General features: G+C 46.4%; 1 protein-coding gene across 1 annotated transcript in view; it reads left to right on the top strand.

Annotated features, from left to right (window-relative positions):
- LOC147437702 (G1/S-specific cyclin-E protein) overlaps nucleotides 1–14,002 on the top strand; it is an 81,105-nt gene that overhangs the window by 23,630 nt on the left and 43,473 nt on the right. The window contains exons 5-6 of the mRNA XM_086487194.1: nucleotides 162–400; nucleotides 484–557. Coding sequence (XP_086343320.1) covers nucleotides 162–400; nucleotides 484–557 — 313 coding nt within the window. The remainder of the gene's footprint in view (nucleotides 1–161; nucleotides 401–483; nucleotides 558–14,002) is intronic.

The raw sequence follows: 14,002 nt of genomic DNA, 5'->3' as shown, positions 1-14,002 counted from the left end.
CTGTTGATGATAGTTTCGGTACTTTCCATACATACATGCTAACATAACACTCACTACTCTTCTTACTTTTGGTCCGTGTTTCTTTTGAAGAAAATAGAGCATCTATCATGTTGAAAGAAGCTCAAGTCAGACCAACATGTTGTGGTTTTGATGTTTTGCAGTTACTTGGATCCTCTGCCCAATTATCTTTGCTTTATGGGGATTCATTATATTTCCTCTTCGCTTGACTATGTTGTTGGTGGATTATATAGTAGCTGCATTTTGCAGCATCTATAAGGCCTTTCAGAACTTTTGGTTCCTAGTAAACAGCTCTTTTCAGCTTCTTTCTGTGACTGGACCTCAAGCTGCAAATTCATCAACTTCCACTTTGCGCCTTTTGTGGAATGACATTTTTTCTCAGGTAAGTGTTTTGCTGATGAAGCTTGGGCCCTCCTGTCCTCCTCCATAAATATGAAGAATGCTCATTTGAAAAGGTAATGGCAGGTATTTCGTGCTGTTCGGAGCATAGTAAATGTCTTTGTGGCATTTTTCACAACTTGCAACCGGCACCGGCTAAGGTATCTCTTATGCGTTCTCTGAATGAAGACATATTTATTTCATAAATGATGGAGCATCACGTGCTTAGGCAATAGCTTGTATTTTTCTTGTTTGTGAATTACTTTTTTTATTGTTTTGAAGTGCCAAATGACAGAAATACAAGCCCTTTGAAATAAGGACATAACTCCTTGTATAAGAGTAAGCATTGTTAATAGCATATGAAGCTCAGATATGACAGTGTAGAATGCATGATAAGAACATGCACAATACCTCATTAATCCAAGATCTTCCTGTCGAAAGGAAAGTTCTAGCTTAAGGATGGCCTTCCTGCCACTCTTCATCCTATTGGGTTTCTTTAGTCTATTGCACCTGCTGCACCTAGGTTCTAGTCAGTTGGTCAATATTGCTCTTCTACTTTTCTATGGCATTTTTGCGTGGAGAGAATATCACGAAGTCTGCTTTAGAGGAGATAGTGTTTCTGCATGGAAAGAGCATAAATAGAAACGATAAATTTCTTCTCGAAAGGTGTGAAATTGTGCATTTTGCAGGCGCCTACTTCCATAAGGGACTGTATGTCTTTCTTGATTTAAGCTCGAGCCAATGCAATCACCAAATGTATTGCACTACTTCAAAATTTTTTTATAGATTGGGAACTATTAGTATGGGTCCATGCATCTTGCAGCGCCTACTTTCATAAGGGAAGATGGAATTGATATGAAGAGACAACACTTTACACTTGTAGACGAGACGGAAGAGGTGTAGTTCCTCTTTCAGAGTGTCTCGTTTCAAGTCGAGCGCTCCTGGCTGTATTTCTTTATTCATGATCAAGGGAGTTACAATCACCATGTGACCAACACTGATCTCCATTTTACAGTTGAGGCTATGCCTTGTAGTTATAGGCACTTGGCCTCTCCAAAAAGCAACTTCAAAAATTATTCTTTAAAACAATGCTGAAAAGTATCCGCTTTCAACAACTGCCAGTCGGATGATGCAATCTTTCACTTCAGCTGAAATAGAAGAGACGGAAACTGAACTAAAGAGAGAACACTTTGCACTTGTAGACGAGACAGAAGAGGCGGAGTTCCTCTTCAGAGTGTTGGCCCTCAAGTCGAGCACCACTAGCGGTATTTCTTTTTTTTTTTCTTCTAAGAAAAAGATCCTTCTATTAATTATTAAAACTGCCAGTGGGCTACAAATTGCCCTGACAAGAGGGGGACTACGTCAGCATGAGGGTAGACTCTCCCAATGAAAAAGTGAGATATGTACAATGACGGCTAAATCAGAATATGGGAGGAAGAAACAACCACACAGGTGGCCCCTAGTGCCATCTAGGAACCCCATGGACCAGGGTGTAGAAAGGCTCTGGACGCCAAAGGCATAGGAATGCCTCGGGACGCTCTCACAGACGGCCAGAGCTGCCCTGCAGCCTCTCGAACTGACCTCGAAGTGTATGGATCAGCTCCAACCATATATCGTACAATCTCCGCTGGTGGGATGGGGCGGGCCTGGAAGATGCAGAAGCAATGGGCTCTCCGTATGAACTAGAGAGTCAGGCTGCAGATAAGCTCCCAACAAAGCTCTCTATCATTGCTCCACTCCTGAGGCGTAATCTCTGTGGCAGGCTGGAGTGTTGGCCAGCTCTCCTGTATCACAAGTATCCTGCTAGTTGAGGACTGCTCAAAATGAAGTGTTGGACCCATGAGGGTGGACCAAGCAGCAGCACCCCAAGTGTACTACTGCCTACCTGTCGACAAGGCTGGCATCAGTTGTAAAATCCGAAGCCAAACCTGCTGCACCATGGGCAGTCCTATAGATAATGCGTCTGTGACTCAAGTGAGTGGTCAACAGCGGCACAGTCCGCCGGGTGGCCACTGTAGACCAATCAACTCCCAGCTTGATGGGCGACTAGCCACTGGAACATGGTGACTCTCCTCGGCTGTCATTCTGTCCCACAAGCGCTCCCAAAATTCTGTTAGGAACTCAACTGTGAGACCCTCCTCCTGCCAGTGACTTGTTGCAACAAGGTGGGACTCTCTCCGAGCAGCCAGTATGTGACCCCCCAGTCGTGCTGCGTATTGGAAGAAAGAGATCCCTGGGTGATCAGCTGAAGCAAAAGGGTCCTCCCAAAACCTCTCCCGAGGGTCCCATTGCATTCGCGCCAAAGAGTGACTGTGCCAAGCCCAAAGCCTGCAATGTCCAATCTCAAGATCGGATGGGTCAGGATCAAGCACATAGATCCTCCCTCTAATGCCCACAACTCAAATTCGCTCGAAACAACTCTCTGCTACCTTTGGTGCCTCAATAGTAACTTTGTGGAGGCGACCCTCTTGCTGAACCTCAAAGAACATGCAAAGGCCTGAGTTTGAACAGGCCCTAACTGCGATGAAGACCTCCAGGTGAGTAAAGGGCCCCATCCAGCTGGCAGCTACCCGCTCGAGAGGCATGTGCCACTCTGATGGTATATAGCCTCAATGATGTCCTGACACATGCTCTGTACCCCTCTCATTCCGCGCAGCTGGATGTTTTCACTCTCCTCAGTAAGTGCTGTAAATTGCAACCAGTCTTCCAAGGTGCGGGCTGGACGCTCTGCCATGGGACCCCATGAGACATGGTAACACTGCCACTCCTCTGCCTGTCGGACAGAGTAAGGATCACTGGCGCGTGATCAAAGAAAGTAGTCCCTGCGAAAATGCATACTATACCACCCAAGTCACATAAGTGATCACTAGCATAGAAATGATCTATCTTGGATAGATTCACTCCTACTGTGCGATCAGACCAGAGGGCCGTGCAAAGCTCGAATGCTGCATACGTTTGAGATCCTTAAAGCCATACATAGCCGTTCCCAAGCAGCCAACTCAGCCCCAAGTATAGTAGCATGGCTGCCCCCAATCGTGTCCGAAGGGTCCTCAAGCGGGTGGAAATCCCCGCCAATGCACCACTGCTCTGCATGAGGTAGGGACTCCACCAATCGTGACCAAAACTCAGCCCGTGCACTCACATGGTTTGGCGCGGAAAGCCCACAAGGCAGCGATGAACCTGCATAGTGACCCATTGGGGCCTGCCTGGCACACAGATACCTCTACCCACAATGGCCTGCTTCCATGAATCCACAATAGTCATATGTACACCTCCTTGAATGCCACTAGGCTCAAAGGCAGTTGACCAAAAGGTCTCATAGCGATCGCGCAAGATCTTTCCACAATGCTTGATACGACTCTCACACAAGTATGCTCTTGGAGCATAAGCATATTGATTGCTCCGCCCACAAGGCATCGCTAGAGCTCCTGTCTGAGTGACCCTTTTGACGTAGAAACTAGGGTCCACCTAGCGTGTGCACGTTCCATGAGATGATGAGACAATCCTCATAGGGTCAGTGAGAAAAAGCCGATGCTACCATCACAGCCAATCACTAGATGCAGTAGGATGTACACACATTGTGGTATCCTTTCTTGCAGACACTTAAGAGTACACCATACTATGTATATGTTCATGAGGACTTTTGGACAGAGGATTAGCTCCATGGATTGCACGCCGCCTTGCTTGGATATGGGTCCGATAGACTCTCCAGATACGGCTCTCTCGAGGTCACTCGGATGCGGATTACTCCCCATCCAAGCCTCTCGAAGATTGCGAGGTGTCACAGAGATCTTGGCCAACGGCCTTGGAGTTTGTATCAAGTCTGTCACCCTCAAGTCTCTCGTGTGGTGAGAGGAGTCGAGAGCACCGTTGGCCAAACCAACAATATACTCACGATCGCTCGCTCAACCTTAATTGGCTACCGGAAACATAACATGTACTCTGAAACAAGCCGCATCTAGGTCAAAAGAAGAGTCGCGAAGCTGAGGTGGAAGGAACATCAGCCGGCTTATCTTGTTGTGGAGGGTTAAAACAGTTCCTGTGGGAACCCATGTAACAGACTTGGACACTCCAAGTCAAGAATCAATCGCGACAGCACCAAATAACCACTTCAAAACAATTCACAGATCACAATAGATTTGCACTGGCCCGGCGGCGGAGTTCCGTGCCTAGAGATATTGGCCCCAAAGACTGGCGCCCCTTTCGGTATTTCTTTATGTATTAAATCAATATCAAAGTACAAAGAGCGGTTAGGGTTTCACTCTCAGACTCTGCGTCCAGATGCTCTGAGAAGTGAGGCCCTCACTGCGTATAAGAAGATTACAAGGGATGCCCAAAAGCAGAGCCCCAAAATCTTTCAGTTCCAAAAAGCAGTTTCTCTCTCTCTCTCTCTCTCTCTCTCTCTCTCTCTCTCTCTCTCTCTCTCTCTCTCAATGAGAGCAAGTAAAAATAAAGCAATTCAACTCTCTCTCTCCAATTCTTTGCGTGGCCAAAAGCTGCAAAAAAAACGTCGCTAGCTGCTGTTTTTTAGCCTCCGCAAAATCCGGGATCCGTACCTGCTGCTATGTGGCACTGGCGCCAGCTTTTTGGAGTTTCCAGTCACTTAGGGTTTCAGCCAGCAGTTAGGGTTAGGTTTTCCAAAAATTAGGGTTTTTGGCAGAAATTAGGGTTTGCAGGGTTTTTAGGGTTCTGGCAGAAATTAGGGTTTCTGCTGTCGGTAGCCACGTCATCACTTTGTGACATACCCCCCTCTTGAAAGCATTGTAATCGACCGCGATTACGCCTGCAAACCGACGGAAGCCATAAACCATCTTAGCAGACACTGACTGTTAGTACCTACGTACTAGGAAGACACATCTAGCACATGTACCAAATCGACAGTCACATCACACGACATCACAGGACATCACTAGACATCACAGGACATCACATGACATTCAACATTCATTCGGATCTTAGACCATGATTTATCGGCAATGTAGCTAGCAATCACATCTAGGTCCAATCGGGACCTCATCGATGTCCGATTGACTAACCCCATGTCTATTCGAGATCAATCAGACCAAAATGCTTCAGTCATTTCGTCTATCAGTTTCTGCACTTAAGAGAAGTCAAGAACAAATCAGTATCATAATCAGGAATTCCATTTCATTAAATTTGTATAGCAGAATACTGTCAACTTTTAGTATCCCTGAAGGTCAAAGAGACATCAGTGACTCTAGTATCTAAATCAAGGCATCTGTTGACAAAGGAGCGGAGCGACTCCCCTATTGTGCATCCCACTGCACCAGATCTCCGGCCAAGTTGAATTCTGGGTTTCGTTTGGAGTAGACTATGCTAAACCAAAAGCATCGAGGTAAAGTTTCACAATCCGAGGAGTATCTGCTAGGTCCTCCTCCATCCACTCCGCATCCAATGCAGGATAGTTCTTGAACTTAACCAAGAACCGCCTTCGGACTTTATCTTTAGTCTTCATATCTTTATGTGCCAAAATCTGTTCAGGAACAAGGATCTCCTCGTTTTCTTCCACTTTGGGTTGCTCATCAGGCTCCCCATCATCAGGCACATCACCTTAAAAGGTTTCAAGAGACTCACATGGAATGCATTGTGAATCCTCCAAGTATCTGGCAGTTTCAATCGGAAGGAGACATCATTTATCTTTTCAGTGATCTGGAAAGGTCCATAGTATCGCATACTAAGCTTTGGAAAAAGCCTCTCCTTTCCCTTTTTCTTTCGTAGGCGTGCCTTCTCAAAACGTAAGAGCACCCAATCATCCTCCTTCAGTTTCAAGTCGCGACGATGGCGATCCGCTGCCTTTTTCTGTCGTTCTTGAGACCTCTGCAAAGTCTCGTGAACCTTGGCAAAAGCCGTATCCAAATCTCGCGTATATTCATCCGCTTCAAAGATCTTATCTTTCGTGCTTAGGAAGGGTGGAACCTTCGCAGCACCTTCAACAATCTCAAATGGCGCCTTCTTCGTTGAAGAGTGTTTCATGTTATTGTAGGCAAATTCCACCAAAGGTAAGTACTTTTCCCATTGAGTCTTCTGATCAGAGATATAAGACTTCAATAAATCTAGAACCACTGAAATTTGCAATCTCAGATTGCCCATCAGTCTGCGGGTGGAACGATGACGAGAACTGCAACCGCGTGCCAATGTTCTTTCAAATTGCCTTCCAAAACAAACTCGTGAATTTGGGGTCTCTGTCGGGGACAATCGTCTTAGGCATGCCATGTTATGTGAAGATCTGGGCCACAAATAGTCTCGCTAAGTGATCCGGCTTGACTGTTTTCTTCACTGGAATGAAATGAGCCTGTTTGCTGAATCTGTCAATAACAGTCCAGATACCATCGTGACCACTCTGTGTTCTCGGGAGATCAAAAATGAAATCCATCGCAATACTTTCCCAGGGGCGGGTGGGTACTGGTAAAGGCTGTAACAATCCCTGTGCCTTATGCCTGTTCAAACTTGACCCTCTGGCATACTAGGCAACTGCGCACAAACTCTTCTACATCCTTTTTGAGTCACGGCCAAAAGAAGTCTCTCTCTACCCCCTTCATGGTGGTAGCAATGCTTCGGTGACCCGTAAAAGGTGGACAGTGGCATTTAGTCATAACCTTTTCTCTCAACGGCTGTGCACCGCATAACATAGTCTTTCTCATCAATTAGCCTTCCCGAAGGGAGTATTGTCACGAGGACGTGGCAGTTATTAACCATGTCACAGAGATGTGGCAACTGCTAACCTTGGTTGTTGGTTTCTTTCCAATGGGGTTTATTTTATTTGTTTTGAGACCCTCTTTTTGAAGTAGCAAACGGTCAGACATTGTATGGCCAATGTGAACGGTAGATTCACCCGCAGACGGGAAGTGGTCGGCACTGGAATTCGTATGGTAAGAGGATGTCTAGGCTCATAGCAAGATCATATAGGTCCCCCCGTCGCACTTAGCAAGTTGGTGGATACTAGGAAGTGAACTCAATTAAGGCGTAAAGTCAAGGTGGGACTACCAACAAAAAGTATCTGACAGTTGGGCCACATTGCACCTTTGGATTCGGCTCCAATGAGGATAGATGGTCAGAAGACCAGTGGGAACCCAACGGAAGCATCTCCTAAAATTTAGGGAACTGCTATTTTGGGCCGGGAAATGTGTTCGCGTCATTACCTCGGGTATGACTAGGGGAACATTTTATAACTCTGCCGTGAAGTCAACTGACGCGTCGGTTGGGATATTTTTAAGCGGCGAGCCCGAAACGGGCAAATGCTTGAAAATGCGCCAAGTGTCACATTTTCGTGAACTTTCCTCTTGCAGAAAAATGGGCGCTGATTTTTAAGCTGGGAGAGGCCTCATTTGCAACCTGTCACAGGTTAAGAGCTATGGAGTGCTTTCTTTCCCTCTCATGTACAGTGTGGTGCTAGGAGTGATGCCTTGCACACTACACACTGCTCTCTCTCTCCCCTACGTGCAGTTATGTGATGCCCCACAAGAGGGGCTCCTCATTTGACTGATGTACAGTTGTGTGGGTTCATGCTTTTGTGCTGAGGCAAGAGCCTCCTTGAGCAGGAACAGGGGTAGCTAGCTGCTGCTCCAAAGCAGGCACTGGTGAGGGTCATAACCTCACCGTACAGGTGCAAAATCAGCGCTGTGTATGCGCTGTAAATTCACTGTTTTTCAGCCGTACGGACGCCAGGACCATTGGGAATCGTGCCCCACTGGCAGAGGACAGTTAGGGGACTGTTTGGGGCTGAAAACAGGGCAAAAACCAGTAAATACAGCGTGCTGAATTTACTATTTTTGGACAGGAATCAGAGGGTATACGACAGTGCAAGCGAGTTCCAGCAGGGGAATTGGTTTCGCGCAAGTTTTGGGGTTGTTAAGCTGCCGAAATTTGGCCAAATCAAATGGTATCTAGGTGGATACACGTGAAGGATTCCCACGACCTTACCTTGTAATTTACCCTCCTAAAGAATAAAGAAATACCGAAAGGGGCGCCAATTTTGGGGCCTACAGGTTGTCGGCGTCTGCTCGGAGCATTCTAGCTTCCAAGCTGTGTGTGTGATTAAGTGTTAATTCCCATTACAGGTTCTCTTTGCAAAGTGCTCTGTGTGTGTGTATAAAGTAAAGAATTTCGGGTGAAAGCCAACGCCTACCGCCCTACGGGCCGGTTTCATGGTTCCATTGCCGGGATATCAATCACTTTTTCCTCAAAGAGTGAGCTTGGATTGTTCAGGGTAAAGACACACAGTGCAAGAACGCGGGGATTACACTATGGCCGACAAGGGGAAGGGAATTATGGAAGAGGGTTCCTCTCCAAAGGACAGGCAGGAGATTCCTATGGTTTTTGAGATCGGCGAGAGCTCATGGCCACGTCAGTCTGTACCTCCTGTCAATGTGAATGTCCCTTCAGTAGTACATGGCTTTATGACAGGGCAACTTGAGGATGATGCGTTTAAGACTCAGTTAGTTGCCGCGGTGAATGTCTTTTCGCAGCTGGTGCATAATCCGAGGTTTATGGAATTCTTGCAAGTGCCACCAGTGCAACATCAAAATAGGCAACCTACGCCGCGTACGGAGCTTGTTGAAGCTCAAGCCCAGGTACTTCATGAGACGCAGGAGGAAAGGGAACACTCGCATGTTGCGGAGTCGGGGGCTCCAAAGCAGGTTCCTCCCGTGCTTGAACAGGTGGCTAGAACGCCTATTCCACAGGTTATGCCAGTTCAGCCCGCCACCTTTCAGAGTTGGATACCAGGCTATGCACTCAGTTTTTCCACCACCCACGGTACATCCTGGGTATTTCGGGGGTGGATCAGTGTTCCAAAGTATGGTTGGTTATGCGTCTGGAAGTCAGCCGTACATGCCAGGAACAGTGTTCAGGGGTATGCAAGGCATCATGCCAAACCCCATGTACGGTACTATCGGCATGCAGCAAGGTTTCCACGGCAACCAGGGCCAGTTTGGGGTGCCACAGGGTCATTTTCGCATGGCTGGTTTTTCTGGACAGCAGCCAGATATCGCACATCTTACGCAAAATGTGAATGGCCAAGGCGTGCTGATCATGCCTAGTACAGTGCCCATGTTGCAGACCATTCCGTATGACAACTTGGGGACACTAGAGAAGCCGAAGGCTTACAAAGAAGGTGGTGCAGCAGTAAAGTTCAGTACCTTCAGTGGTTTCGAGGACAAGACAAAGGCACTCACTTTCCTCCAGCAGTTTGATACAGCTTATGCGGGAGGGAATTTTACAGAGGCCTCGAAGGTCAGGAAAGCTGCCACTTTCTTAAAGGACAATGCGCTTACATGGTGGACGACATTGTTAATGCAAGGACAGGCACCCGCCACTTGGGTTTACTTCAAGCAAATGTTTGCATCTGCTTGGCTATCAAATGAATTTGAAGCCGATGTCCTGACAGATTGGCACCAGCTTACGGCAGCTTCGTGCAAGAGCTTGCTGGAGTACAATAGGAGGTTTTGTAAAGCATTACTCTCAGTGACCTCCTACAGATTTGTGCCATTGATTGAGCAGATAGAGAAGTATTGTTGTGGGCTGCCTAAAGGGCTTCGCGATAGAACAGAGTGGCTACCCTTACTCAGCTTATGGAAGTTGCGAACACTGGTCTTGCCCTGTTGAAAGGAGAGGACAGTGGATTTCCGAGCAGTGATAAAGGAGGGCAGCAAATTAATATTCAGCAAAGAAGCCCTTTGTGAAAACGGCTCCTGATGCGTCACAGGGGTCAGAACAGGCCACCAAAGATAAGGATTCAGCTGGGACTTCTGGAGCGCAGGCAAAGAAACAGAAAAGGAAGCCTTTTGTGCGCAAGTCGCTCGAGGAAAAGAAGGTCCTAATGGATGAGAACAAATGCTTTATATGCGAGCAGCCTGGTCATATTTCTATCAATTGTCCACAAAGGAAAAGGCCAGCTGACTCAGAGGATAAAGAAGACCAGAAAGGCAAGAAGCCAAAACCCACGGCAGGTTTAGTGCCAGACATGGTGGGTGACAGGCCCAGCACAGATGCCAGTGAGTTATGCAGGGCATGGGGTAAAGTTAGAGATCAGACGGCACTCATCTTCTTTGATCCAGGTGCCAAAGCCAACTTTATCTCACCAGAGTTAGCTATGAAGCTCGGCATCAGAGCTGAAGAGATGGGGTACACAGCAGAGGCAGGGTTGGCATGTCCTGGCCACTCAGAGTGTGTTACTCCCATCATTGGAAAACTGCGTCTGCATATTCAGTCGTATGTGGACACTGAAGAGTTTTACATCATGCCGCTGGAAGGTTGTGACGCCTTGTTGGGGATCCCGTGGATGTTCCGAGTGCATGGAGTCTTGGATGCCTACAACAAAAAGATCACTGTACAGCATAGGGGCAAAACTCACATCTTGGATGTAAAGCTTAAAGGAGAGTCAGTCCCTATTGTATCTGCTTCTGCTATCACTTCTGTAATAAAGAATCATCTTTCTGTGTACTTGATTTTTGCACGTGATGTCTCAGATAGTGATCAATCAAATTTATCTGTGTTAGATAAAGAAAGGTCAGCATTTTTGCAAAAGTTTAGTGACTGTTTTTCTGATTCATTACCGTCGCAATTGCCGCCAGAGAGACCTGAGGAACATCGGATAGATTTGGTGCCAGGGTGTAGTCCGCCAAATAGACCTCCCTACAGGGTTAGTGCGGCGCAGCAGAAAGAGATTATGGGCCAAATTGAGGAGTTATTAGAGAAGGGGCATTCAGCCTAGTTCTTCACCCTTTTGCTCCCCAGTGCTCCTAGTGCAGAAGAAGGATGGCTCATGGCGCATGTGTATTGATTACCGTGCGTTGAATAAGAATACCATCAAGAATAGGTTCCCTATTCCTCTCATTGATGATATTCTCGATCGTTTAGAGGGTGCTGCAATTTTCAGCAGGATAGACCTGAAGAGTGGGTACCATCAGATTCGTATAAGCCCAGAGGATGTGCACAAGACTGCGTTTAGAACGACATTTGGTCTTTATGAGTTTCTAGTGATGCCGTTTGGGCTAACAAATGCTCCTGCCACGTTCAACAGAATGATGGACCGGATTTTCCGCTCGCATCAACAGTTTGTTGGAACATTCTTCGATGACATGATTGTGTATTCGAAGAATGAAGAGGAGCATAGGCGTCACTTGACCATTGTGTTCGAAGAGCTGCGCAGTCACAGGTTACTTGTCAATCCTAAGAAAAGTGAATTCTTCCTCGAAGAGATCCACTTTCTGGGCCACATAGTCTCAAAGGATGGTGTTAGAATGGATCCCGCAAAGGTCGAAGCTATCAAGACATGGCCAGACTTGAAGACTGTGCACGATGTCAGAAGCTTCTTGGGATTGTGTTCCTACTATAGAAGGTTTATCAAAAATTTTGCAGAGATAGCATCGCCTCTTCATGCATTGCAAAAGAAAGAGGTCACTTTCAGATGGACCCAAAAAGAGATTTCAGCTTTTAGTCTCTTAAAGGAAAAGTTGACTTCAGATCCAGTTATTGTTTTGCCAGATCTCAGGAAGTCCAGTGTGACGCGTGTGGCAGTAGCATCGGAGCAGTGCTAATGCAAGATGGACGGGTAGTAGCTTATGAAAGCCGAATTTTGCAAGGGCCAAAGAGGACTATGCAAGTCTATGAGAAAGAGCTCTTGGCCGTGATTCAGGCCGTGATTCATGCGCTTTCTAGTTGGAAGCAGTACCTCTTAGGTGCTGATTTTGTTGTCCAAACAGATCATCAGACCTTGCGATACTTCTTGATAGAGTCAAAGTTATCCGAAAAACATATGCGATGGGCAAACATTCTTTCCATGTTTCACTTCCAGATTATGCATGTGGAAGGCAAGAAGAATGTTGTGGCTGATGCGTTATCAAGAAAGCCACAAATTTCAGCTGTGTCAATTCCTTATCATCATGAGTTAGATGACATGAAGGAACAGTATACTGCTGATGAAGATTTTGCAAGGATCTTTGAACAGTTACAAGAGGGGCAACATCACGAGCACTACCTCCTCAGAGATGGTTTTATGATGATGCATGGCAGACTTTGTGTCACTAGGCCAGTGCGACATAAGGTCATGGAAGAGAGTCATGTCCCACCGTATGCAGGGCATCGTGGCATTGATGCAACAGTTAAGGCGGTAGAGACCTTCTTCTATTGGCCTACCTTGAGGAGAGATGTGGATGCCTTTGTGCGAGCATGCATAGTTTGCCAAAAGGTCAAGTTTGACAGGCAAAAGGCACCAGGGTTGTTACAACCACTGCCGATTCCGGATAAGCCATGGGAAAGCATTGCTATGGACTTTATCTCTGATCTTCCAAGAACGCCAACAGGGAATGATGGTATATGGACCATTATCTGCAGGTTCAGCAAGCAGGCCCATTTTATCCCTGTCAGGAAGAAGATAAAATCTGATCAGATGGCACGCTTGTTCATGTACAATGTGTTTAAGTACCATGGTATGCCACAATCGATTATCAGTGATCGTGATCCTCGCATGACCAGTTTGTTCTGGAGAGGATTGTTTGAGAACATGGGTACTACGCTCAAGTTCTCGTCTTCGTTTCATCCACAAACTGATGGACAGTCAGAAGAGGTCAATTCTACTGTCTTAGATCTGCTGAAATGCTATGTGTCAGATAATAAGGGCAAGTGGGAACAATATTTGCCTATGCTTGAGTATGCGTACAATAATACGGTGCATTCGTCTACTGGCAAAGCACCTTTTGAAATTGTTGAAGGCGGCAAAAAGGTTCCTCCCATTTTGCATACAAAGGACAAGATCTTTGAGGCAGATCGATATGTTGAGAACATGGATGAGATGTATAAGAAGATTAAAGTTGCCTTGGAGAAGACTCAGGCAAAACAAAAAAAGGCTGCTGATCGTCACCGTCGTGAATTGCTACTATCACCTGGTGATTGGGTTCTCTTAAGGTTCGAAAAGGCAAGGTTAAAGAAGATGAAGGGCAAGGAACGGTTGTTTCCTAAGCTCAGCATGCGTTACTATGGGCCTTTTCAAGTGCTTGACAAGATCAGCGATGTGGCTTACAGGTTGAAATTGCCTGATGCATGGAAGATTCATAATGCGTTTCACGTGAGTCTTCTAAGACCCTTCGTGGGTGATGTGCCAGAAGATATGCCAGTTGAGGATCAGCCAGAAGTTGAGGAACTTGATGAGATCCTGGTACCTGAGCAAGTTTTGGCACATAAGGACAGAAAAGTTAAAGGACAAGTTGCAAGACGCTATTTGGTGAAGTTCAAGAACTATCCGCCTATGGATGCAAAGTGGATGGAAGAGCGTGAACTGTCAGAGTCACCAAATGTATTGCAGCTCTACCTTGAAGCCTTTGGGTTACAACCTACTTATGCCCCAACCCAACGTGTGCAAAGGAGGGGTAATGATAGAGCTAGTACATCAAATGTATATATGAGTTCAGTGCCATAGATGGAAATGGCAAAAGTATGAAGGCCTCATTAAGTCATTTGTACCTATGTATGTTACGACCTTTCTTGCGGATACATGCGATGATAAAAGAGTGTTAATAGCACAAGATCATCAGTGGCGTGTGTTTATGGTATGCAATCGAGGACGTTTGCGATTTCAAGAGGGGGGTAT

The sequence above is a fragment of the Adiantum capillus-veneris genome, chromosome 17 (assembly GCF_014529385.1).
Source record: "Adiantum capillus-veneris isolate H3 chromosome 17, ASM1452938v2, whole genome shotgun sequence".
NCBI classification, from domain to species: Eukaryota; Viridiplantae; Streptophyta; class Polypodiopsida; order Polypodiales; family Pteridaceae; genus Adiantum; species Adiantum capillus-veneris.
The sequence above is the reverse complement of the archived record's forward strand: the minus strand, read 5'-3'. Positions and strand labels throughout refer to the sequence as shown.